Raw genomic sequence first — 26,019 nt, 5'->3', positions numbered from 1 at the left:
AGACACACACATTTACACACAGACAGAGCGGCCACAGAAACACCGGAGCCTGACAAATTGTGCTAGCTTCTATGAGGGGCTGGTGACCCAGGAATGACAGAGACTGACATCACATGTAAAATTCATGGTATTCCTGGGGCTCGGAGGTAATACTTCACCACTATGGGACTGATAACTGAGAAACAGGCGTCATGCTGTGTATGCTTGTTGCTGCTTTTACTGAAATCCTTGTACAATTTTTCTTCTGCTCCTGTTAGGTCATTTAAATTCCTCTGACCATTGGAACCATCATAAGGTGAACACAAGCGTGTGAAGAAAAGGAAAAAAGGAGAGCTGAAGAAAGCTTAAAGAAAAGAGAAACAATTAAGAAATTGTCGCACCTCTAAGTCGTTGAAGAATAAGTGTGTGTCTGCCAGGTTGAAGATCATTTCCTCCATCCTCAAGCCTAATGACACAGAGGTCGGCGGATCCTGAAAAACACACAAAATGAAATAATTACCCGACTGCTGTATACTGAGGTACTTTTTCCATTTTGAAAGAGTTAATGTGAAACAATAAATAACGCTGTTCCCTCTTAGTCACTCAATTAACGCTGAATCCCTTTAAATTCCTCAGCAGACCGTTCCCATAAAAGAAGACATTAGGCGGACTTGAAAGTTCTGGCCTCTGTTTACGACCCTCCGAAAGAGACCAGAATAGTCATCAGAAATGCCACAGACTTGAATGAATGCAGTAAAAGCATGTCTCTTCTCAGGAGGGGTGGTCGATCTAGAAGAGTTGGGGTCACAGTCTCATCGTAAATAGTCCATTCTCCACATACTTGTGTGGATGCATCATGTGATCACTCAAGAGGGGGATATAACACAATTCCCCCTGAAGCGAACACACTGAGGCGATTGTATTCAAATGTTAAATTCTGATGCTGATTTCCTTTATTCGGCATAGCTACAATGTTTTCTGAAGTCGAGCTGTCTGTCAGTAACGTGACACATGCTGTAATGGTAATTAGGTTGCACTGTCTGTAAGATAACACCCAAAGAGAAGCCGACTACACTGTAAATAGTTAATGAGTCTGTGACAATGTGTGACATTTTCTTTTTAAAAAAGATCATGAAAATGTAAAAAAATAGTTATTTCAGGGCTTTTTCTCACACTTCTGCTTCTGTTTGACCATTTTAACAGCGTGATAATAATACTTTTCACACATTAATTGCTAATTTTAGTATTAATCTATATAATGTAGATTATTTTTTTCAGCAAACACAGGTAGAGTGATAATAGCAGGCTGTCAAGGAGAGCTTCATGCAGCTGGTTGAGACTGCGTTAAAGAGTCTCTACTCAGGACCCGAAACAGGGATTACAGAGTTAAACCACCTAAGGACACACCTGAGCTTTCTGCTGATTAGCTGTCACACCCCACAATGCTAATGTTTTCACTAAAATGACAGAGGACAAACCACACAAGTAGAGCTCAATCCCCACTTCCAACCCTGCTTTCCTCCCTCTTCACCGCCCAGTCTGAATCAATCTTTCAGTCAGAATTCATCAAAAATAATTAGCCTCCCACATCAGCAGAACACCAGCTCCCTCTCTCTAACCTCTGGCGCTGCTCTGTGATTTAGTATTATGGTCTGGTTTGGTGGGAAAGGGAACTCTTCTCCGGGCCAAGTGAATCCTTTCCAATTAAATCTAAACAATCAGTCAGTGAGGGAGTTAAGAATACAAGCAGGCCAGAAGGCCAAAGTGCTGCTGCTGTCATTGCTGCAGCACCACCTGTCCCGAGACGTCAGTGCCATCCACAGGGGCGCCAAGTCCCCCCACTACCAATAACAACCCCCCCAACCCCACCCACTTTAAGCTCGAGCTCTGGCCAGCCCAATGGCTGCACAGCTGGCCTCAGCCATCAGCTTTAGGGGGGTGAGCTGCCTTGATGCCAATTAAAAGAGCTGATATGAGCAGCAGTGTGTTTGTGTGTGTGTGTGTGTGTGTGTGTGTGAGAGAGAAAAAGGGAGTCAAGGAGAGTGGGTGGGAGGTCACATTGAGGGAGAGAAAGTGTGGATGCAAACACACTCAGATACACAGCTATTAATAGTAAGCTAAAAGCTGCTAGGACGAAAAACTGCTTTGTACTTATTTGTTAATGTCACTGAGATTGAGATGAGCAAAATGCCAGAAGGCTGGAGATGGATGGGTACACTGGGACGTTTGTCTGCGTCACTCTCTTTACTGAGATAGTTTACAGATCTTCATTTCATGCTTTGTGATTGCTGTGAGTCGTAATGGCTTTCTTTTATGGTTCTGCTTCGATGAGATGTCAGGACGTGAGAAAGAGAATCGTTGGTGAACGAGAAACTGGAATGGGCAGAGGAGGAGAAAAAGAGGGAACAAAGGAGAAAAGAGAGAGTGAGAGGGACTCTAGCGGCTGTCACATTCTATATGAGCTCTGATGGAAAGGGCCCTTATGGAGTCAGGAGTGTTTCCTGTTTCAGAGGAGCACACAGGAGACCCTGTGTGTCTCAGTGTGTGTGTGTGTGTGTGTGTGTGTGTGTGTGTGTGTGTGTGTGTGTATGGTTGGAGAGCTCCTCATCACTGAGTCTCAGCTCCCTAAGCCTCAACTCTCTCTTTACCCAGCATGCAGGGCTGAGAATAAAGTAAATAAACAGTGGAGGGTCGTGGGGCAGCCCTCTTTCACCCCAAAAACAAAACACTGCCCCCATCAAACACCGCCTCATAGCAGAACAAAGGCAAAGAGCATGTGCTGCAGACGCTAAGCTCTGAGACATACGAGGAGCAATATGTCATTTTTTGACTTCAAACTCAGACACCTCTATAGCCAAAACAACCGGTGATAGAAATACTGCTCTCGGACTCATTTGAAAGAGGTGATTCATTACTATCTTTTAAAGTTGTGTATTTGTGATGAGTTATTTTTATTCATGTGTACCCAATCTAAATGGGAAAATAAGAGCGGAAGCTGCACTTTGAAGGCTATATAGAAACCTATGACCTCAAGAAAACCATGAGAATAGGATTCTGCCTTTTTCCCAAATTGTTTGCTTTGAAAGTTTAAATTTAGAGAATCAATTTACATGGAACAACAAATAGCAAAGCCTGGAAAAGTAAACTCTTCATCGTATAAGCACACACAGTGTGACATGGGATGGAAAAGGACCTGCCAGTATGATTATAATATATGTTTGTGTATGTATTTATATATACATATGCAATAAATGTTTTAATGGGAATCCTAATTAAAGCAGGTTTAAGGGAATCTTTGTGTTCCAGTTTGATTTTGGGGTGGGCTCAGACTCCTGTGGGGGTCTCCAGGGAGAGCCCAGCCTGAAAAGGATGGATTGAGAAGCACTTAATTAAACTAACAATGTGGTATTTCTAAAGGAGAAAGGAACACTTAGGATGTGTCAATAGACATCCAGAGTGCAACTGTTGTGAGCCCCTACAGCCGAGCCCTGTCCGGCCACGCATAACTTCAACAGCTGCACAGAGCAGTCAAATACTTGCCAAGCCTCATTGGACCTATTAGAAAAAAGAAACAATTATCTGTACATTGAGTTCTGCTCAATCTTCTCACTGCGGGCTCAAGATGGAGTGAAATCTATCCTCCGCTCGATGGCCATTTCCCCCTTTTATTCCTCCTTTTAATATTTATGTGTTTCGCTGATAAAATACACCGCTACTGCCACAGTCTGATGTCACTCACCCGTCCATATCTGTTGGCATAGGAACCCGTGAGCAAGGAATGGAAAACGATGATTGTTTCATCCAGGTCCCAGATGAACACTCGCTGGAGAATTGGGGGAGGGGGGGGGGGGGAGGAAGGAAGGGAGAGAAACAAAGAAAAACAGAGAGAAAAAGAGGCAAAATCAATGGTGCACTCTGTAGGGCTGCAAGGTGATCCTCCTGGTCAATAGGCCAGGAGCGTGTATTTGTGCGCCACAGGGACCAGGATCCATTTGCTTGGGTTGGTCACCGCAACACTCCTCCCATCACTCCACCGCACGCTTTCCATCTCCTGCCCTTTACATTAGAGTAATCAATAGTGACAAACTAATTAACTAGATATGTTAACATGCCGTGATGTCAGCGCAATAATGGGTGCTATTAACCTTGTTCAAATTCATATCATATTAATGAAGAGCCCTCTGAATTACCCAGAGATTATCTTGACATATGGTCACTATCAAAGTGTTTTATGGCCTCATGGTGCCATGGTGCCATTGTTAGTCAACGCTAGTGTCCAGTATTTCATGACTAGAATATATATATTATTCACTTCATTGGTGACTAACTTAATCTCACGGCCTATGGTTTATTCACAAGGTATACGTGAGATCTTTATATAAGTTTAGTGAAGTCATATATTCCACACAAAGCATAAATAATGCATTTATAGTTAAGGAATCAAATATTTAAGAATTAATGCCCATCAAGTGTTAAAGCCAGTGTGGCAGCCATACAGTAAGTGGATTAGTGTCCACTGGCCTCAGACAGGGCGAGGCTGTCTGTCGCCAAGGTAGCGGGCTCACCCTACCTCAAGGTCAGAGTCAGGCGGCGGTGATGGGTTGTTGTTCCTTCTTCCCCGGCCACGTGACTTTCCATCCGAGGCTCGGCGCAATCGATCTGAATCTGAATCTTTAATGGGGGTTGATGGACTGTGGATGGTACTGTACTCTGCTGAGAGGAAGCAAAGAAAGAAGAAGCAAAGTATAAAAAAAAGTGTATTGCACATTTGCTTTCAACAAGAAGTTTGAGTCACCATGTGTCTCGATGCAGAACAAAAGGCTTTCCAGGATGTTTAAGTGATTATGTAGGCTTACAGGTAACAAACATATTATACATTTAGTTGAAAAATAAAAACTAAAAGCTACTGTTAGTCACAGTGATTTAATAAAAACAAGGTATGGGAGTGCAGGCCAACTATAAATAGCAAAAATGTCTTTATCTAAATGTGATGACAGTATAACATTACTGTTCGTTAAAGCTTGACGTCTTCTGTGATGCTTCATGACAGTTACAGTACAAATGCAGTCACAAGATTTTGACTCACCTTTAAAGATACAATCAGTGCTGAATTGCCAAATGATGCATTAAAGTCTTGTATAATTAGGGTCAATTGTACATCTGATCCCACTTTTTCTGCCATGTTTTGACATATTGTGCATCAGGGTTTTTACAATGAATGGTTTTGGGCTTTTATCTCTTGGTTTATCAGGAGCAACTTTAAGTGAATGTTTTGGCACACTTGTTGATTTAAAAAAAAGAAAAAACAAGAAAGAAGAAACGTGTCTCTCAGCAAGCTCAAACTCTTGATATTCAGGTTTCACAAGGCATCCCTGCTGCCTGATGTTTGATTCTTACCTGCGGGGTTCTCTGTGACCGCCTGGCTGGTGATGCCAGTGGGTGGCTCCTGGAGAGTGTAGGTGGTAGTGGTGGAGGGCGTGCTGGGGCTGGTGTTGTTACTTGTCATGTAGGGTGAAGTGTAGGGTGAGCTGTTGTAATACTGAGCATACTGCCCCTGGCCAAAGGATGGATAACTGGGGTAGTCCTGTTGAGAAAGATGGAAACAAAAAGGGAAAAAGATAAGGCAAGTGGAGTAAAAGAAAAGATAAAGAAATGTAAAATGTGGTGTAAGGAAGGGGATTTAGATGAAGAAGGTGGATTAAAGAGAGACATAAGGTAGCGGAGTAGAAAAAAAAAAAAGTAGGAGGTTTGCCACAGTAATGTGAGATATGCCCTGCACCAGTGTTGCTACTTTACAGTGCAGATTCCAAAACATAAATGCAAACATATGTCTGTTCTGTCCTACATCTGGACAACGATCTGTCTTGTTTTTTTCTTCCTCTTCTTGTCCTTTTCCTCCGTGGCATAAGACATTTGTATTGGAGGAGGCACAGTAGTTAATCCTGCATACGAAGCTTTTGACATCCTGAGTGATTTATGTCTGAATATGTCACGGATGAAATGTAACATATCGAGTATGCATGTTGCATAAAGATTTCCAGGCCTGCAATTCAGACTTATATAAACGGATAGCTTCATACTGATAGCAGAGAGCAGAAATAAAAAGAGCAGAAGGACATGCACAGATTACCTGCTGTGTGCTGTTGAAGCCGGTCGAGTTTGTCAGGGAGTTGTTTCCTGTGTACAATCCTGAAGTTGTTGTGAAAGTGCCACCACCTGTAGGTGAAAATTAAAGACTTTTTGAGTCGTGTATTCACAATTTCATACCACAAAAACATTATAACATCTCTTAGTCTTAAAGAAGTGCATTGACAGAAATGAGATGGACCTCTGTTCTGGGGAGAAAAAAAAGATTAGTTTTTTGTGAAACAACTATTTGATTTGAGGTGGTGAACAGATGGAGGCCTTAGGGAGCGCTCCCAACCTTATCTTTGTCCTCTTCTTTTCTTATCAGTGATTGGATCAGAGCTGATGAATGACAGGGGGGGGGCGAGGGGTGGACTGAACCTACCTACCAGCCCTCACATTGTGAAGAAGACAAGAGACTGTTGTCTGTGAGCTACCGAGGATTGTTTGTCTGTGTGTGTGTGTGTGTGTGTGTGTGTGTGTGTGTGTGTGTGTGTGTATTTGCTGCTGAGATCCAGCACCAATGAATATGTATGTGTCTCTTTTCACTTGCTTAAAGGATGGTTCTCCTCTATAATCAAATCATTCACAGGGGTTGATAGCATCTAATGGCTTAATAATACACATGACATAAGCTCTAGCAGCGGTGGCCCCCTGAGGGCACGATAAATCCACCTGCCCTGTCATGTTAGGCAGGAGAAGCAGCTTTTAAAAGAACACTGACAGGCAGAAAGACAGGACTTAGAGCTAAAAAATAATTCTTGTAGTTTATAGTTATGAGGAAAACTTTAATGAAATTATGACAAAATATAACATTTGTATATCAGGCCCTATTAATTAAAGTGGATACAAATAAGCTTTTTTTTTTTTTTTTTTTAGCAGAAATGCAGGTTACCTTTTTGATTGAAAACACTCCTGCCTGCAGCCTAAACCATGTTTATGAAGGTTCATTAAAATGTCTTTAAAGCAGAAGCCTTGTATTTGTTGTAGATCTCAGCTTTGAGAAGGGACTAATGTTTTTTTAATCTCTTAAAGCAAATGATGAATATTGAAAGGCAATATCTGATGGACAAAGAAAAAAAGACTATAATTGTTACATGATCATTCTATGATAATTTTCCTGTATGTGAAATATGTTCCTGTATAATCAAATAAATGACATGTATTCTCTATGGAATTCTAAAAATGGAAAAGCTTTTGGAAGGTGTTGACTTTCTACAGCTCAGTAGCAGAGACTTGAGTTTTAAAGATTTCATCACAAACAATCCATTTAAAAAAATTGCCCTGATTTATCACAGTTCAGATCAAACCAATACAAATATGACCCCTGGGCTTTATTAATCATTTTTGTTCATTGAAAGACAAATAATGTATCCATACATACATCAATAAGAGACTGTTATTAGCACCACCATTACATTCTTTAAAAGAGCTTCAGCACTCATCACTTCAGTGTTCTTCCAAAAGTCAGAGTGAAAACGAAGGGGGAGATACATTTACTGTTTCTAAATGGGGGCGTAATTACACCTTTGTTCCTATAGACAAACAGAGGGAGTTCCTTTCATCCTGTGGTCATTGGCCCCATCAGGAGAGCCCTCCCACACCGTGACAAACGTGAAGCAGCTTTCAGAACAGGGGGAAGGTTTAGGGAAGCCTGGGGAGGGGGGGGCATGAAGGGTACCGTATGGGAGAAAACAAAGCAAAAGAAACGACATGGTGCAGTGTTGAGCCTTGTCAGTTAGCTAGAGGAACCCAGAACTGTGGCTAAAAGAGAGAAACAAACACCTCCAAAGCCTCCATTATAACCAGGATCCGCTAATTATTTGTGCAGTTTCTCGCTCTCTGCAGATTTCATTTTGTTCTCCCGCCATGCCTCTACTGGTTATTTTCATCAGAACTGTTCGCACCCTCTCTTTGTTGTTTCATTTGATATTTCAAGACCTTGAGGGGGAATTCTCAAACTTTTCTGTTCTCCCGCAGAAAGTTCAACATCAAGTGAAAGTCTTGCAGAACAATAAGACAGAGACCAGGAGGAGTACAACTGGAAAGGAAACAAATTAGCCTAATGCACAGTTCAAAAAGTCGTAAAAAGCGCCCACTGGCAGGGCTGGAGGGTTGCTGTGTGGGGGACAAGGAGTCACATAAAAGCCAAGGGGACCCCTGCTAGCCCTGCGAGAATGAGCCCATGCTGTTGGGAGTGGTGGTGCTGGTTATATTCAAGGGGGAGAAAGAGGGGGTCCTGTGGTTCCCCCAGGGGGCATGTTTTCTCTCCCTCCCCCTGTCCTGCTCCAGTTAGTTCACTCACTCAAGAGCAGACACCATCCCTCCCCTCCTCTCCTCCTCCTTCCCTCCTGCCTTCTGGCTCCTCAATTGGAAGTCCATTTGCTTTGCTTGATCAGTCCCCTTGCCATGGGCTATGTCTATCATCAGTGCACAATATTTGTAGCAGAAGTTTGTATGCCCCACTTGGGAATAGGCTATCAAGTCCAGATGGGCTCTCCTTTAAAAGAAAAAAAAAGAAAGGCAACCAAGGCTTCGGCTTCTTCAGCTTTGCACTGCTGCTGAGACAGAACGCTGGAATCCAATTATTTACCTAATTAGCATCTGCTCTCTCCGACAATCAGAAAAACACTCCCTTTCTTCACACACCTCTGATATTTAAGCTTTTCTTCTGAAAGTCCAAAAACTGACACAAGGGATTCCAAAAGTGAGGCGTGACAAAAATGGCTTTATGATACTGTGCCATGACTTTAGCACCCATATAAAGCTCCATGGCATCTGACTTGAAAGCACGGCGCTAAAACATTAATCTAATTGTCCTCCGCTTTGACAGCTGGCCACAGGCTGGTGGCAGCGACACAAACAGAGACGGGGAGTATCAGATTTGAAAAAAAAAAACAAAAAAAAAACCGACAAATATTTGGTAGGGACACCCAGGCCTCAGGCACCTCACAAGCAGATCAATAGGCCATAGAGAGTAATGGTGATGGTGTGGCAGAGGGCCAGGGCCACAGTTGGGCCAGAATAGTGGTCAATCTGTCATCTGACGTGACTGTCAATTACTAACGCACTTAAAGCTCTGTGGGGCTTGAAATAAATAGAGATAGCAGGAGAGTGAAGGAGAGATAGAAAGAGACAGAGGGAAATAGAAAGAGCATAATACTTGGAAGATGAATGGGCACATAATACTGTCATCGTGAGTTAAACCACTAAGAGCAGGATAGCAGCTTCTGCATTCTGCCGCACATGCTCTCTCTCTCGTTCCCTTTTCTTCCCCTCTCTCTCCCATTTTCTCTCTCTCTCTCTCCCTGTGCATCTCCTTTTTCAAGTGCATCGACAGCACGCTGCAAAACTTCGACTGTGGCCGACTGTATTTGCTTAAGAGGCGTGGAAAAGAGGCTTCCCCGCGACACATCTGCTGTTGAGCTGGCGTTATTTATTGTGAGATGCTCTGGAGGCTTTTCAGCAACATGTAGAGATGTTTCTACTGTCACACATTAGATATAGCAGGAGAGAACTAAAATACTATACTAGCCATTATCTGGCTGTGCTTCTCAAGTGCAGGTGGAACATAGGCTTACAAATAGAAACATTAAAAGGCATAGGGCCCTCTAAATTTAAACCAACTGGAGAAGGGAAGCAAAAAAAAAAAACGGGACAGGGTGCAACAACTCATCTTTATCGTTTCCAAGGCCGTAAATCTCGATGTTCTCAGCTCTTAAACAAATACAAATATGATCACAGGGAGAAAAAAACAAAGGCAGGGGAGTGGGAAGCGACATGGCTTGTGACTAAGTTTCCATCTGTGTTGATTCTTTTAAGAGGAGAGGAGAGGGAGGCAGCCGTGGTGGCTGAAAATAACCACCGCCAAGATTTAGCCATCTTTCGGGGTGAGTGAGAGGGCCGTGTTGTGAATCAGTTTGACTCTGCACGCTATTAAATCAGGGACAGATACCCTTTTTTGTACCTTTTTTTTTTTGAAGAGCCCAAGAACCCTTATTTGGATGGGCTTAGAAGAGGGAACACATGGCAGGAGAAAAAGGAGATAAGACAAAGAAGTGAAGAAGACGATGGAAAAAAGTGGTATTGGAAATATAATGTGAACCAGAAGACAGAAAAGATGGGTACTTTGACAATAAGATAAAGAGGACAGAAATAGGTACCAAACAGGGAAGGAAACAGGAAGCATACCAGCGTCCAGATTCCCACCATATTTTTAGATGTTGGTGCATGAAAATCTGCTTTGTGGTTTTATAAACCTAACACAATGTCAAACATTTCAGCTGTTCAGCATTTAAAGTTGTAAAATTGGACATTGCATTCATCTTAAAGAGTTTGGTGGCATCGCACACAGCTTCTTAACATCCTCTGAAGGGAGTTGTGAAGATGCACAGAGAAATACATTCATTAAAATGTCCTCACCCTGCATCTGGTAACTGTAGGGAGCCTGTCCCGTCTGCGGTGTGGTGAAGCCGGAGCTGTAGCCCAGGAAGCCCGTCTGTCCCGGGGACTGGGACTGGCTCAGACCCCCCTCTGTCTTTATGCCTGCCCACAATGGACCTAAATCAGTTAGTGACACCAGATCGGTTTGATGCACAGACAACAGTCAACACAGGTTTAAATTACACTGCACACAGCAAAGGGATACAGCATCTGTCTGTTAGCATAACACAGTATTCGCAATGCAGGAGCACTGATTATCTGATCAAAGAGTGAACTACTGTATCATCAGTTTACTATTATTATCTCACTGCAGAGGACTTGTCTACTTGTAAGAAGCATGATTGTTTGATTTGATGTAATCAATCATTAGTGTTATCAAAATTACCATCTCAGATATGTCATTTTTGAAAAGACGCACAAATAATTAAACATTCTGCTTTTGTTTGTGAGTTGAAGTTGCCACTGCTTACATTCAATCAGTCACGATGCAGCATCTATGCAGTGGTAGGTTGCAGGACTCCATTCAAATAAACAGAGTAAATTCCTCCACATATTGGAAAGTCTTTCGGGGTCAAAACACTCTAAAGACTTTGGACAAATAAAGCCTTCAGTGAGTCATGTACTCTGTGCTTTCTCTTGCGATGCCAAAGGAAAGCAGGTTTTGTTTTCAGATTTTTATCACTAATCTTTAGGATCTCTCTGAACAGCTTGACAAGCAGATTCTGTTTTATTGCAATGAAGGAGAATGTGCAAGCTCTCAACAGGAACTCCACGTCTCTGCTGCTCCTGCTTTACTGGAGGAATTTTACTATAGGAAGGTGATCAAAAATAGGGAAATATACTCAGACTGTTTTCTCTCCCTTTGCATGCATACAATGTAAAAAGCGTTAACAACACGACCTGAATATTTAAGTGAGACAAGGAAGGTTATGATGTGCCTTATGGAAATCTTACCATAGGCCGGGATGCCGTACGGCTGGCCAGGCTGGGGGTAGCTAGCATAAGCTGTGGCCTGCTGCATTCCTGTGGTGTACTGCGTCTGCCCATATGCAGCCATATTTTGGGATGAAGGGGTAGGAAGAATATGCGGATATGTTCTGCTATTTGAGAAAAGAAACAAAAGACAAAAAGTGAGTATGGAAGGCAGGAAGAAAGGGGACCACGTTGTACCCCTACAACCATAACACAAACTTTGCTTACTGACAAATTCCTTGTGATTGTGCTCCTTCATTTTAAACACTGAGCCAAGCTGTAAGGCAGATAGCATCGCACAGCACATACACAAAGTGAAAGAATAATAAATTGCAAAGGAAATTTTTGCGAGATAATAATTACAACAGATTTAAGAGTGCGCAAGCTGCAGACATCCTGGCAAACAAAGCCGTCCGAAAACCCCCCGATCTAGCAGAAGGATCTAATTAAAGATCCAAATGAAGTTGGATGCTGCTTATTTTTTTAAAGAAAAATAAAAGAAGCCTTACTTGGAAGGGTAAATCTGCGGAGAGAACTGGTGAGTTTGTCTTGGGCTGAAGCCACTGGTTCCAATAGCTGAGGAAAGTCAAAAAGAAAAGAGGCAAGCACATATTTAAACATTAAGAAATAAGGTAAATATTATGGTTTGCCAATAGAACTTCTGGATTCCAAGGAAATAGTAATTACATTGCATTACTCTATTTATTTCACTAACCTCATTTAAGGTTGAAAACTGGAGAGCAATAATGAAGTCAAATAATCAGGTAAGAACATCAGGTTTTTCTGCTGACCTACGTATCTCTGAGATATGTCTGGGCTGCTATGACGACCGCTGGTGTAAACACACACAGGATGGTCGGAATCAGCCCTGGCCTGTAGCTTTTGTTGCCTCAGACCTTTAAACCCACACCCACATTGGAAGTGACATCACTGATTGCAGCTAATGAATGCTAATGCATAATCATTCCTTCATTAAGTGTACAACTTTGCGGTTCCACGGTGCTGTTAACTCAAAGAATACGTCTGATTTTAATCTGCAGTTAGAGATAATATTGGTTTTTTTTTAAATTATGCCTAAAAAAAACTCTTGTTAATAGCAAAATGTGAATTTATATCAGAGTTGTTGTTCAGGTTACATACCGGTTTCTATTTCCAAAATGTGATGTTAGAACAAAAAATTCAATTAGATCCACAAAACATGTAGCCTACAAGACTGCAAATGACCAACGATACAATTGTACTTAAATAAAACCTTTTTTTTTTTAGTATTTTATAAATAATTATAGAAAGAGAAATAATTATTTATTGCAAAATTAAATATAGAGTTGGAATAAAAAGAACAGATTTACGTATAAATTCATGAATCCATTTTTGCTAATTCACTTTAAATTAAAGAATTGTAAGAATTGAGGAAATAATTGAGGTCTGAATTTCTGAGCATTACTCCCATTTAACTGCAGCAAAGCGGAGTGGCACAGTCTTGAAACATCTGTCTAATTGGTCGTGACATGTAAAAGAAGGGATTTGGTTGCGGGGGAGCGCTAACTGCATGTAACTGTACGCTGTAACCCCTCACACACGTTATTAATATTGAACACTTTTCCCACATCAGCAGCACCTGCCGCTGGACAAAACCTGCTCTTCTGAGCGGAGCTTTGGGTTTCCCCGAGGAGGATATGGGGTGTAAGATTACCAAATTTCATTAATATTGTCAGAGACAAAAGTCGTGGCTGTGATTTTTCTGCTTCTCGCGAAAAGTATCAAATACTTAGTTAAACAGTTAAGGAAATACAGGAAAATTAGCAGGAAGATAAAACTATGCACAGTTAGATGTGGTACTATTAATACATGTTACAGAAAATAAAACTGAGTCCTGCAGAGTGACATAGATATCTGTGAGGACGGAAAAAAGGCAATGAGCTAAAAAATTATCACATTAGAGACTATTTCTTTAACAATTCCTACAATGCTCATTATACTCTGAGGTCCTGGTTTTATTTAGCAATGCCTCTGTATATGTGTCAGTGCATGTGTGTGTGTGTGTGTGTGTGTGTGTGATGTTCCCCTCGCTGAGAGCAGGGTGTGAAAATCCTGGCTCTGACAGGGCGATAGGGTAACAGCCCGTGGAGAGCGGGGGCCACTGGGACGCCATGTCACTCCAGTGGACAGACAGCCTCAGTGCATTACAGGTCATAATTCAGCCCTCACTGGCATGGGAACCAGCAGGGCTAACACACACACAAAGATGTGGAAGCAAGCACAGCATATAAATATGCTGACAAAGGTAAGTTAAGAGGTGCATGTACTTTAACACTCACAGACATTGACACACACACACACACACACACACACACACACACACACACACACACACACACACACACACACACACACACACACACACACACACACACACACACACACACACACACACACACACACACACACACACACACACACACACACACACACACACACACACACACAGTGTTTTAGCTGCAGGGACACTTCCTGGGGCCTCGGCTTATCAGTCACCCACCTGTAGGCTCATCTCTCACTAATCAGTTCTGCTGCTCTGTCTGTGTGTGTGTGTGTGCAACACATGCCACTTCTCCCTCCTCCAACCTCACAACCGTACCTGATCCTGAGAAGCTGTCTAGAGAGGTGTCTGCTATCGAGGTGGCGATTTCGCTGCTGCTCATTGGCTCACTTTTAACTGCAAACAAAGAAGCCACAGTGTCACCAAAAGCACCAAATCAAGTCTGGAAGAAAAGGAAAATAAATCCGATTAAAGTCCCACTGTCTCAGGCTCAGAGATTTTCACATTGAACAAATAATGTTTTGACAATACAGCAAAACGTTTCTCAGGTAAATTAATACCAGGCAGGAGGAAAAAGTCAAACAACATTTCAGGCTCCTTTAAAATAATGCCAGAGTATGAAAATGAATTATATCTGACATTAAATGTTACATCTAACCAATTTAAAATGTCCATAAATATGAATTATAATTTATTTTTTGGCATTTAAAAATGTGCTTAACTGCTTCCGTAGCTTGGAAATGTGTTTTAAAAAGAAGGTTTTACTATTTTACAGAATGAAAAATCAAACTTTAATTTGACATTTCTTTCTACTTATCTAGAAATACTGCCTCCTTACAAAATGATTTAACTGTCATGATAAATGACCGTCTTTCTGTACTGTAATGTAGCATGAATCGGCAATAAAAAATAGCTCCACAGGGAGCTAAAAGTACAATTGAAATGTCAAGGTAACGTATGGCGTATAAACTCTTTTTAAGAGTGTAGCGAACGCTGTGTGACCCGGGCTCCCTCAAACAGATCAGCGTTAGATCTGTAAAGACAATTTCACAGCTTTGTGACAGCTCAGGAATCTTTGAAATCAATCCATTTCTCTTCAGGCTGGCGGGAGGATTTTTTTTTTTCCTCCTTTTTTTGGCAAAACAAATTGACAATGTGGGCAAGGGAGTCATGCTCAGTGGAATCCCTCATGGCTGAAGAAGCCGTTTGCTGTCATGTTTTACATGTTTCAGCTATGCTTGTTCAGTGCAGAAACACGTGTTGACAAAGGGGCAATTCTTTGCAACAGCAATGCGAGATAAAGGAAAGTGGTAAGGTGCATGCATACACTAGCACACACTCAGGCCACAGAGCACAAAAATATCCACGATGTTCAGGGAACAGCAAGAAACTTCAAATTTAAATTAAATGAATCATACGAGTATGCCATCGCGACCATTCATTAACGATGGACTCAAATCAACTGTGTGTAAAACCATGCTCCAAACAAACACAACAACAATAACAGCAAATACCAGAGTTTCTGAATGAAAGGCACAATAGTTGAGGCAACTTTAGGATTTTGTAGTAGGAATTTTTTTAGGACTTTGGTTCAAAGTTACTAATTGGAACTTTGGTTTAAAATGGTAGACTCTTTTGATTAAGTGGGAGAAACACCAAGTATTGTCCTTTCATTGTGTTACTAAGAATAGACAAACCTGCAGAGGACTGTGAGTTAGAACCTAACAACCAGTCTGCAGTGGTAAGCATTGTGATGCTATCACCTACGGGACAGAAAGAATTGCAGAGGGACACATGACAGTTTGCACTGTGTCGGGTCCTGTCTCATGAAAACACACATATTAATGAAAATAAAACCTGAGGTCAAAGCACAGAGTAAACTGAATGACCGGGGTGGGGTGGGGGGGCGGCTTCACTAAACAAAGGCTCAGATTTAAGCACAGGTGAATCACCTGAGTAAATAACTATGTACAGTAGAGACCTTATGCAAAGCTCTGTCATTTCCATTCTGTGGGCTTTGAATAATTACATGGTTACTTAAATAAACAGCTACTAGACAGAGGACAACAACTACTAGTAGCACTGAATTGAAAATAATCTACGCTTCAAACCAGATACACAAACTGCATCTATTGGCTGAATAAGACTATATTTAAAATTGAGGGGAACAACACTCTGATCAGTTTCACACTATATTCTGCAGGATAGTATCGCTAATATCACAATTCTCAGCCCCCTTTATCTGAAATGTAGAATTGGACACACTACACAAAGCAAATAAGCATCACACACATACCTTCAGTGCCATTGGGTGTCATGGAATTGTTATTGATGTGGGAGTTGTCGAGGTTGGGACCATTAGGAGATTCACTGCTTCCACTTACTCGGCTGTGAGGACTGGCTAGATCCTGCATTTCCATAGACCTATCGAGACACACACACACACACACACACACACACACACACCAAATCAAATTACACATATCACTCTGGTTTCACGGAAGACACGGAGCACTGATTCACAATGCAGTGCGCACAACGTATAGATCAAGTTAAATAAAATGATAATAATAACACAAAGTAAGAATCATATAAATATGTGTTAATATATAAATAAGTCACCCAGGAAAAAAATGTCAATTTCAATTATATTAAATATCTTTAATTCACTGCGATAAATAAATAAAAATAATGACATTTTTATATGAAAATGATGAATACAATACAAAATTTCACCCATACACACACACACACACACACGCACACACACACTCACACACACACTATGTACAAAGAAAACAGCAGAACTTCAAGCAAAGGAAAAGTAAACATTTCGACATGACAATTCCTGATTTCTCTCATCACAAAAATCACACAAAGTGTTTACTGTCAATTGACTGTGTTGGATGTAAAAGTGAAAATTGCCCTGAGTGTATATATATCTTTTTGTGTGGTATCGAAGACTGTTAACAGATGTTTGCTGGTTTGAGGCTATGCTTAATGTGCCTGTTAAAAGTGCAGCTCTCTGCCTGATTGTACGAGCCCATGCCTCAGTGAGGGGCAGATGAGAAGCTCATGAGGCGTGTGTTTGCTCTGGCAAACTCCTTAATTGTTTCTGTGTTTATACAAAAGACCACGCCACTAAAAACATTATTCCATCTTCTCTTTTGTGCGCTCAAAGGATTTGATCAAGTATAGACAGCGGAGTGTAAAGAAGGCACAAGTGATTGGAAACCCACGTCCACTAACTCTGGACCCCATTTGTCTCTGCCACTATGCAATAGCGAGTTAATGAAATTAGGACAAAATGTTTTGTACATTATACTGTCATTTCCAATTATATCCCAGGGTTCTGGGTATCTGTGCTATCGACACACATCAGCCTTTACACAAGGCCACAAAGATAAATGCTCAAGAAACTCTGAGCAGTCTGAGTGCTATCAGATGGCACGAAGAAACCAGAATTATGAGATAAAAAGATTCAATTATGATATGCATTTACTCTATTTAATATGTTATTCCACTGTTATGATATTATGATACTTTGCAGTATAGATTGGCAGATATAGCTCTTTCTTGTGGTTTAAGTCCAATTTGATTATTAACAGAAAGAAAATGTACTTTTAAAAACAAAACAAAAAACTAAGATATGAGTCGTAAAATAAATCTGTGTTAACTAAAAAAACTTATAACAAAGCGCTAAGTCACTTTTAGTGACACATACGTAATGGTAGCTTCATTGTTCTTTTCCCAGAAGTATATTAATTTACTTCACCACTAAAAATAACCCACCAAGCATACAACAGCAGAGTTACTGTTCAAGCACATTGAGGACTGTGCAGAAAAAAAAATTCTATTTCCACATTTCACACTCACTACTTAATCCTGTTTCCTCCTCTTTTGCCCAAACTTTATTCTCATTAGCAGTTGGCTAAAAAGCCTTCACTGACAACACAGTAGGCTTAAAAAACGTGTCAGCTGTTAAGCAGAGTGTCTGAGTGAAATCTCTGATGCCCTGCAGAGCGCTACAAGTCTCTGATGCTCCTGGCACTGGCTCAACATTGCTCTTACCTGCACCTAGAAGGATTTGCGTCCTCACAAACCACACTCCACCTCTCTGTACTCTGCCTCCACCTGCCCCAGCAGAAACAATGTCACTCCTTGTTATTGCAGCTCGATGTCACAGTCCAGAGCCATCCATGACACAAAAAGGCTTGTCTGAGAAAACATTATTATTATTCTGGAGCAGAATGGGAAGAGAGGGCTTGCGGGGGGAACAGAGGCGCACATTGTCTCCACTCTCCGAGCCGCAGCCACTACTCTGCTGTTGTTTCCTCCTTCAGGTCCTCCCTCCTCCTCCCTGAGCGAGGGGAGCACAGCCAAATGACGGAAAGGTGATTCATCATTGGTCTACGACAGCTGCAAACTGGATTAGCCCTCCCCCAATCAACATGCAAAGAGGCTTAGCCAAGGTAAGCAGGAAGGGGTGGGTGGGGTGTGCGGGGGTGAAGGTAGGCAGAGAGGGGTGAGGGGTTGGGGGAGAGCTTTGCTGCTTGAGGTAGCCTGCTGCTGGAAGGGAAGATGGGACTTGTTGAGCAGAGGCAAGCCAAGCGTGACACCCCCAGCATCTTCAGCAGATCTTTCATCTGCAATTGACACTATCTGAAATTTATCAGCACTCCCCCCTCCCCGCATACTGACAGCTCCTAATGACCGTCAGGGCTGCTTCCCGCGGGCCTGCCCCAGCCTGGGGCCATGGCACAGAAACACACAACTTCCCAACTGCACGGTGGACACAAAGGCACAAAGAGAACAATATATACACTCTCACACAGACATTATATAAATCTTTTCTCTCTCTGTGGCTTCTGTCTTTTTCTTTTTTATTCTCTTTTCTTAAACACGTAACTCATGTCCGTATGTCTCTGCACACACACTTACGCACAGGGCACTTCAGAGGCCCCCAGATCAGTGGTGCAAATGCACGCAAACACACACACACACACACAGACAAAGTCACACACGCAGGGCACTTTAGAGGCCCCCAGATCAGTGGTGCATCTCAGACAATGAACGAGACTGGAAACAAGAACACGGAGAGCATATGGAGCCACATATGTTTCCTATGACGCTGTGAATGCCTCTATTACTCTCCTTTAGCTGACAGTTACATTTCGCTGTCCACTCCCGCTCTGCTCTTCTCTCTGCAAACATCAAGCAGAGCCATATACATGCACGGCTAGAACACTATATTAGACCTGACTCAGGCCCACCGTGGGGATACAGGGTCCAAAAAAAGGTCAAAGGTATTCAACTGGTCAGGAAAAATGAAATATATATTTATATAAAGTTTTTTTTCCTGGCATGATTTTTAATGGCTGACTGTTTACATGAGCCAGGGTAACCTGAGCTGCATGGTCTTATGTTTTTTTTCTTTTTTTTCAACAGGCTTTGCTCTTCACACCAAGGGAAAGCCTTCATGAATACCATTCTAGCTGTGCATGCTGCCTACTGAATGCTTATGGAAAAGGTTTCCCTTGAAAAAACATTACGTTTCATTCTCACTTTGGAAGCTACAGGCAACAGCAGCGTCTCCTTGCATTTCCAACGCTACAAAATGCAGGGGATGTCAAAAAAAAAAAAAAAAGACAAAAATATCAATGGAAAAGAAAGGCCACAGAGGTAAAAGCCATAGACGAAAGAGAAACACATTCTGCCACAGCACATTAACAGCGATCACAGAGCTGTGGAGAGAGTGTGTTGTGGTGGAGTGATGTGGTATAATGTGTATGAGTGTGTGTGTGTGTGTGTGTGTGTGGTGGCTGGTTGGTTGGTTTCTCTGTTTAGCAGTGAAGGCCAATGCAGCCATTGTCATGCTGGTGTTTGAGCCATCGCCAGCAGGTGAAACCAGCCAGGTGAAAAGGGGGGGGGGGGCAGGGGGAAGGGAGTGGGACAGGGATTTAAAAGCAAAATCAAGCCTTTCTTCTGCGCCGCTAAATATTTATTGTTTAAAGGGAAGAAAAGGGGTCCGCATTCACATTCATCTTTGATGTGCATCTTAGTTCAACCTGAACAGGTCTTTGAAGCTAACAAGAACAAAGCCGGGCTAGATGAAGCGCTGCAAGTGTCATCAAGAGGGGAGTAAAAAGAAATGCCACAACACGTTTCTCTCACGGTTGTTTGCTGGCCCCTTGTTTCGCTTAACTTATTCCAAGACCTGCGTTTCCAAAGGTAAACAAAGCCCCAGCCGAGCTTTTAGCACAGATCAAGTCAGCATGCAGGCTGTCTGACCCGGCACAAATCTCTTCTTCACCTTTGGAATATAGATATTTTTACTTTTCAGCCCAGAGTTATATTTTTTTATATTTTAAAGTTTATGTTTAAACTAAAATAAACAAACTAAAGGGGGGGGGGGGGGGTGATGTGTGAATATGCTTTTTTTTTCGTCCTCCATGCCCTGTGTCATCCTTCATATAGGTAATAATTTTACAGGATCACAGCCTCCACTCCTTTGAATAAGCCATGTGTTGTGAGTTACAACTTTCAAAAAACAATGCTTTAATCAAAATCTAACTTTAAAACAACTAATCCCCACTTAAGCTGGTCAGCTGAATCCACATGGTGGCCCAGGAAAAATAAATCCACTCTCAAAGAATGTAGATGGAGACAACAATTGGACACAGATGTGAGTGGATTTAGGCACAGTTTACAAAATGCTACACTTCACTTGTGTCTCAATACGTGGCTAAGAAAATGACGGCTGCCAACGAACGCAACATTGAACAGCTTTGTGTTTTTTTATTGTTTGGATAAGGTAATTAAAAAAAGAGATGGACATTTAAAACTTCATTGGGTTACTTTTAAAAATACAAAGCCACTTTAAACATGTGAAAATAAATAAAAAACATGTATATCCAAAATGTTCTGTTCAAATTAAAAAAACAATCAATTTAAATTGCATCCTATGAATACTTATTCATACAGGTGCACTGCACTAGTTTATGAAATAAAAGTTGTGGCGAAAAATTATTAAAGCACCCGGTGTTTCACAAACAAATTTAAAATATTCAACTTGTCTGTAATTAAAAGCACAATTATTAACAGATGTCCTGTTTGTTGATGTGTAATTTGTCCCTCTTATTGGGTTCAATCTGACATGGTGCTCCAGCAATTCTCTCAATAGCTACATTAAATCTGTTAATACTGTGCTCTTCAACCCTCCAAATTATTTCCAGAAGGCCGGTTCGCCTTTGAGGGGCCATCAAACAAGATTTAAGGTGCACATTTTATCACAACCTGCCTACCACCGTGACCACCGCAGACCGAGAGGGGCTTTACACACAAAGATAAAAGACAGCCCAGTGACAAATCTTGACGATTAAATCACCTTAATGCTCGGGGCATGTTATTTTAATTCTCACTAATCAGAGAAAGTGATCTATCATGTTTATAAAATTATTATCTCAACAGGATAGGAAGCTGATGAAATTCTAACATGCAGAAGTTGCAGTTTTTTTTAAAGGCAAAAAATGAAATGTAAATTATCAGTTGGGCAGTTTTCTTTAAGCACATTTGCAGGGCATGAAATTTTGATCAAATCTATTTTCAGACTTCTAACTCTGCGGGTTTCCTGATTATCTTGCGCATGTAAACATCATGTCATTTACAAACAAACACACAAGAGGGTATTAGTGATTGAGGCTTTGTAATGACAATCAACAGAAATCTCATTTCCTGCTCTTTCAGCCACATATTCCAGATCCAAACAGTGGTGTGTTAACAAAATAAGAGCCCGTAGTATTTAGTAAACACCCCCTGCCCACTAATCACCCAGTCAGAGCTACTTAATAAGAGGTCCCCTATTTCCGTCTTCTTTCTCTCGCGCTCTCTCACTCGCCCCCTCTGCTTCTTCCTCGCTGGATCAATTAGCCCTCTGTGTCTTTCACCGTTTTCAATCTCCTCTCTGAGAGAAGAGGACGAGGGCTCAGCCCCGGCTAGACACATCAATACGGAAGACATCAGGCCTTTGGGCAAACAATGCCACCGTCACCGCCAACCACTCCTGCTTGCACACACTGGGGCTACACATGCATGGAGAGATCCTGATCTCTGCCTGCACAAAGCAAATACACAGAGTAAACAGCCCCAAATCAGCCGCCTCATTATCTGTTAATTGGATAAATAAGGTTATTGTGTGAGTGAATGGCTGCTGCAGGCAGTCACACACACTGTCATGTTTGTCTACATGGAGCGGAGGCCATTCTGCAAGCAGTCTGGCTCTCCTAACCTCTCTATTTCCTCTCTTTTATCTACAAACACACCTTTTTAAACAGCCAAAAAGGGCAGCAGTTTTTGAAATTATAGGAATTAGTGGAAAAAAGTAAAGAGAAAAAAACCCAATTTAAAGAGATGAAAAGTGTTTTACACACACATAATAATTCCCTGACTTGAGATGTAAGCCTGCGATCATACACACAACATTAAACCAGAACATCCTTCAATTAGAGAGGCTGGTGATTACAGCCGCTGAGTCATATTTACTACACGCTGGATACGGGCGAGCGGAGACGCAGCACGGCCGGGAGTCCAGGCCTGTTGTCTCTGAGAGACGCTGAGAAGCTCTCAGGTCTCCCTTCAGCATTCCTGGCCTCAGCAGATGGCATTACATGTCAACTGCTTTAACTGTGTTAGTTTTGTTTGTTCCGCCAGTCAAAAAAAAAAAGAGACTCCTGCAGGGACCGATGTGTTTGATCCGAAATGTAAACTAGGCCGAGCAGAAGAGGATCACATGTTTCAGAGGGGAAATCTGAATACATATGTAACTAGCAAACTACTAAATTACAATTCTTTAAATGTTAATTCAAATCTTTTGAATTTGTTTTGATAAAAAAGGTTGGGTTAACCAAGGATATATATATTTTTTAAATAGAGATTAAAGAAGACAATTTACTTAAATGTCTATCATATTTACAGAGGAAATTGAGTGCAAAATATCAAAAATTACTGCCTGTTCTAAATGTAATATTAAAACACATTATAGTTAGATTTGATTATCATTAAATGTATTGTGCCAGACTATCAGTGTTATTTAAATAGCATCATATTTTATTTTGAAATGTACTTCTTCATGAGATTTGTATTTTATTTTAAGTAAAATAAAAATTTACATTTTTTTTAATCTCTTATTATCAGTGTATTAAATCTGAAATGTAAACATTGAAGCCTCTCTCATATTACCATTAATTTAACATTCTCATTAGCTCTACAGTTTTACATTTTTCACAATAATTCAGATTTAGTAGGATTCTGTCATGTATGATGACAGTTAATGATAAGATTAGTGACAAAATGTAATAATAATAATGTAATAATTACTTGAGAATTAAATGTTGAATTAAATGTCCATACAAATGAATGTAATGTTTGAGATGATTCTTCACACAGTGAAACACTAAAAACAGACAATGGGAAAAGACAGCACTTAAACGAACATGTCAGACATAAGGTGGAAATTAAAATGATACTCACTACAATTATGGTTGAATCCCTGTGTGTTTATCCCTTCTTAGATCTTCTTTAAAAAAAAAAAACATCTACAGGAAGGTTATCAGTCCAGCAGAACGGACAGCAAACTTTCTAAAAGAGCTCTTCAGGTGTTGGTAGAATCAGTAGCACAATAAATGTAAACTACAAGACTACTTTTTTCTTTTTCATTTTAGGTGTTGGAACCCATGGAGCCCCACGCGCTATCTCAGGAGACCCAGTCCTAGTGAGAAAGAGAGTTGTCCGATTACTGCTTCAGGCAGTGACTAGTGAGTGTCTGAGGAAGAGGGAAAAAAAGAGAGAGAGAGTGAGAGAGCGAGGGAGAGGGAGGGAGGGAGTGAACGAGGGAGGGAGAGGGAGGCTGCTGCTGCTGCTGCCGTTTGAAAAAGCAGAAAAGTTGCTCGGCGCTCTCTCACAGGAAGACTTTGGGTCTGGAGGAGGCACAGGGGAGTTGTGCCTCACACCAGCTCCCCATATGTCATTCACTCACAGCTTAAAGCAATAGAGCCCTCTCCAGATTGTATCAGTGGAGACTTAAGACAATGAAACGGCAGATCTCCACTGGCCTGTCTGTCCACTGGAACACACGGCTCCGCTCACACACCCCAAGGGCCCACACTTTTCTTCATCCCCCCTTTCCTTTTGTTTTTGTTATTCTCTTTTTTTCCACCACAAACCACATTTTTTCGTGTAAGTCATAGGCTGCTGCTGGATTTCTCTTTCTCAGAGAGGGACTTCAGAGAGGGACTTCAGAGGGTAAACAACAGCTTAGGTCATCAGCTTAGGTGACGAGAAACCGGAGGTCTAGCAGCGGCCGAGCGGCTCGGCTCTGTCCGTCTCCGCGGCAGACTAGTGGAAGTCCTCCGTCAACACATACACGCCGTGTCTGTGTGCGAGGTAATGACTGCCTTCTGTCTGCTCCAGGTTATTATTTCAACTGTGCGAAGCTGCCGCACAAGGCCACGCTGCTACTGATGAGCTCAAACTGGTGATTTATTCAAGCTGGTGATGAAGCTTTGCAGCTTTTTGCTCCAATATGTCATGCTGTTTTTTTTACCCAAGAATATCAATCAGAGTAATGGATGGTTGAGAGGTCAATGGAGCATTTTAAATTTGTTTGATTTCCACATAATAAAACTGAGGGTGAAATAACAACTGCTATACTGAAAAATTATTACCCAGATAGAGGAAATCATACATTTACTACAGTAAAGAGGTGGTGAGAGAAGAAGAACACCCACGGCTAGAAGAATATATAGTTTACTGTGTTAACAGTTGGCGCATGTATGCACTGCTTGTCTCCCCTGTAACTTTATAGTCGGTATGTGATGAAAAGAATAAAAAAAAAAACGAGGATGTGTGTCACTAAAAGAGCTTATTCATTGAATTTTATAGGATGAAAAATAACCCCAAAAAAAAGGCAAATGTCGTCTTGATCAGCTGCAGAGTTCACCACTTAAACTGAAAGCAGGTCAACACCATGCAGCCTCTGTAGCAGCAGTCAACAAGGAGCTGACAGAAATAGATCCGAGCTGCAGTGCTCCTGATTTAAATACACCGCAGTAATGATGTGGACGTGCTGAAAATGGAAGTGCGACCTCCTCTTCTGCCCACAGGTAAATCCATATTTGCTCACGTTTCAGTATCCTGGCATGAAATAAACTGCACATTGAACAGGCTCTTGATAACTCGATTGACTAATTGAAGCTTGGGGACTCTCAGGTGAATATTTCTAATAGCAGAGGAGGGGTACACATGCCAGTCGAGCTCGTCCTTTTACTCCGCAGCTCGCTTTTTCAATAAGCAGCTGTATAAAATTAGCCTGAGATGTAATTTTGCAAGTGAGTTATTTTCAAATTGCACAGTATAATTATCCAGAGTTGTTTATGTCTCAACGACTAAACTCAGATTTTCCTGCAGTGCTCTCCTGCATGCAGAGCTCCACGGTATGTTTTGAATCAAGGCTCCAATCAGGCTGGCGGTATCTGAGGATGTTCAGTCCTGACTACTTTCATGTTATACAGTATATTCTTAAGGTGTAAAAATGCAAATGATCTGTGCAGAAAAGGAAGAATAGGATGTTCAGTTGTGACTATTTTCATGTTATACAGTATCAATTTAAGGTTTAAAATGCAAATTATGTTGGGCAGAAAAGGAAAATTATGATGTTGAGGTTTTTTAGCTGTTTTTTAACCGTCTTATATGAAAAAAGTGCAAATTTAAAAAGGCACAAAGAAATTTTGTACATATAAAACCGCATTAGTTGCATACATTAGAACAGTTTAATCATCTTTCCTAGCAGCTATAAAAACTGTGTACTTAACAGAACCTTCTTCATGTGCCAAATGGAGGCTTAACAAAAGATGCACTGATACCGTTCGACTGACATCAGCGCTAAAATGCCACTTGCCAAAAACTATATCAAGTAAGAAATTTGAGAAGTGGGCTAAGATTAAATGTGAAGCCGTTCTTTATTAAGGATTATCTTGATGGGACTCAATGGTCTTCATGTGGGGTTTCAGAGATGCCTGCTTGCAATTTAGAGTGAAGAGAGATCTGCACTGTCCTCCACTGCCAACAGGTTATCCACTCGGCTTCACACACACATGAAAATAGACTCACTTCCAAATGTCTGA

At 41.4% G+C, this 26,019-nt stretch overlaps 1 protein-coding gene across 21 annotated transcripts in view; it reads right to left on the bottom strand.

Moving 5' to 3' along the window:
• eya1 (EYA transcriptional coactivator and phosphatase 1) overlaps nt 1-26,019 on the bottom strand; it is a 62,269-nt gene that overhangs the window by 16,922 nt on the left and 19,328 nt on the right. The window contains exons 1-12 of one of the 21 annotated variants that reach the window (XM_061064253.1): nt 23,369-23,757; nt 16,137-16,264; nt 15,538-15,603; nt 14,159-14,236; nt 12,030-12,096; nt 11,503-11,645; nt 10,529-10,665; nt 6,110-6,193; nt 5,377-5,563; nt 4,550-4,689; nt 3,719-3,802; nt 381-470 (exon numbers count right to left, since the gene is read on the bottom strand). In XM_061064253.1, the coding sequence (XP_060920236.1) occupies nt 381-470; nt 3,719-3,802; nt 4,550-4,689; nt 5,377-5,563; nt 6,110-6,193; nt 10,529-10,665; nt 11,503-11,645; nt 12,030-12,096; nt 14,159-14,236; nt 15,538-15,603; nt 16,137-16,260 (1,200 nt within the window). In that variant the 5' untranslated portion in view covers nt 16,261-16,264; nt 23,369-23,757. Of the gene's footprint in view, nt 1-380; nt 471-3,718; nt 3,803-4,549; nt 4,693-5,376; nt 5,564-6,109; nt 6,194-10,528; nt 10,666-11,502; nt 11,649-12,029; nt 12,097-14,158; nt 14,283-15,537; nt 15,606-16,136; nt 16,265-17,911; nt 18,200-23,368; nt 23,758-26,019 lie in introns of those variants that run through there. The other 20 variants (XM_061064247.1, XM_061064239.1, XM_061064240.1 and 17 more) reach the window with 20 other exon arrangements.

Source organism: Labrus mixtus, chromosome 19, assembly GCF_963584025.1.
Source record: "Labrus mixtus chromosome 19, fLabMix1.1, whole genome shotgun sequence".
Classification (NCBI taxonomy): Eukaryota; Metazoa; Chordata; class Actinopteri; order Labriformes; family Labridae; genus Labrus; species Labrus mixtus.
The sequence above is the reverse complement of the archived record's forward strand: the minus strand, read 5'-3'. Positions and strand labels throughout refer to the sequence as shown.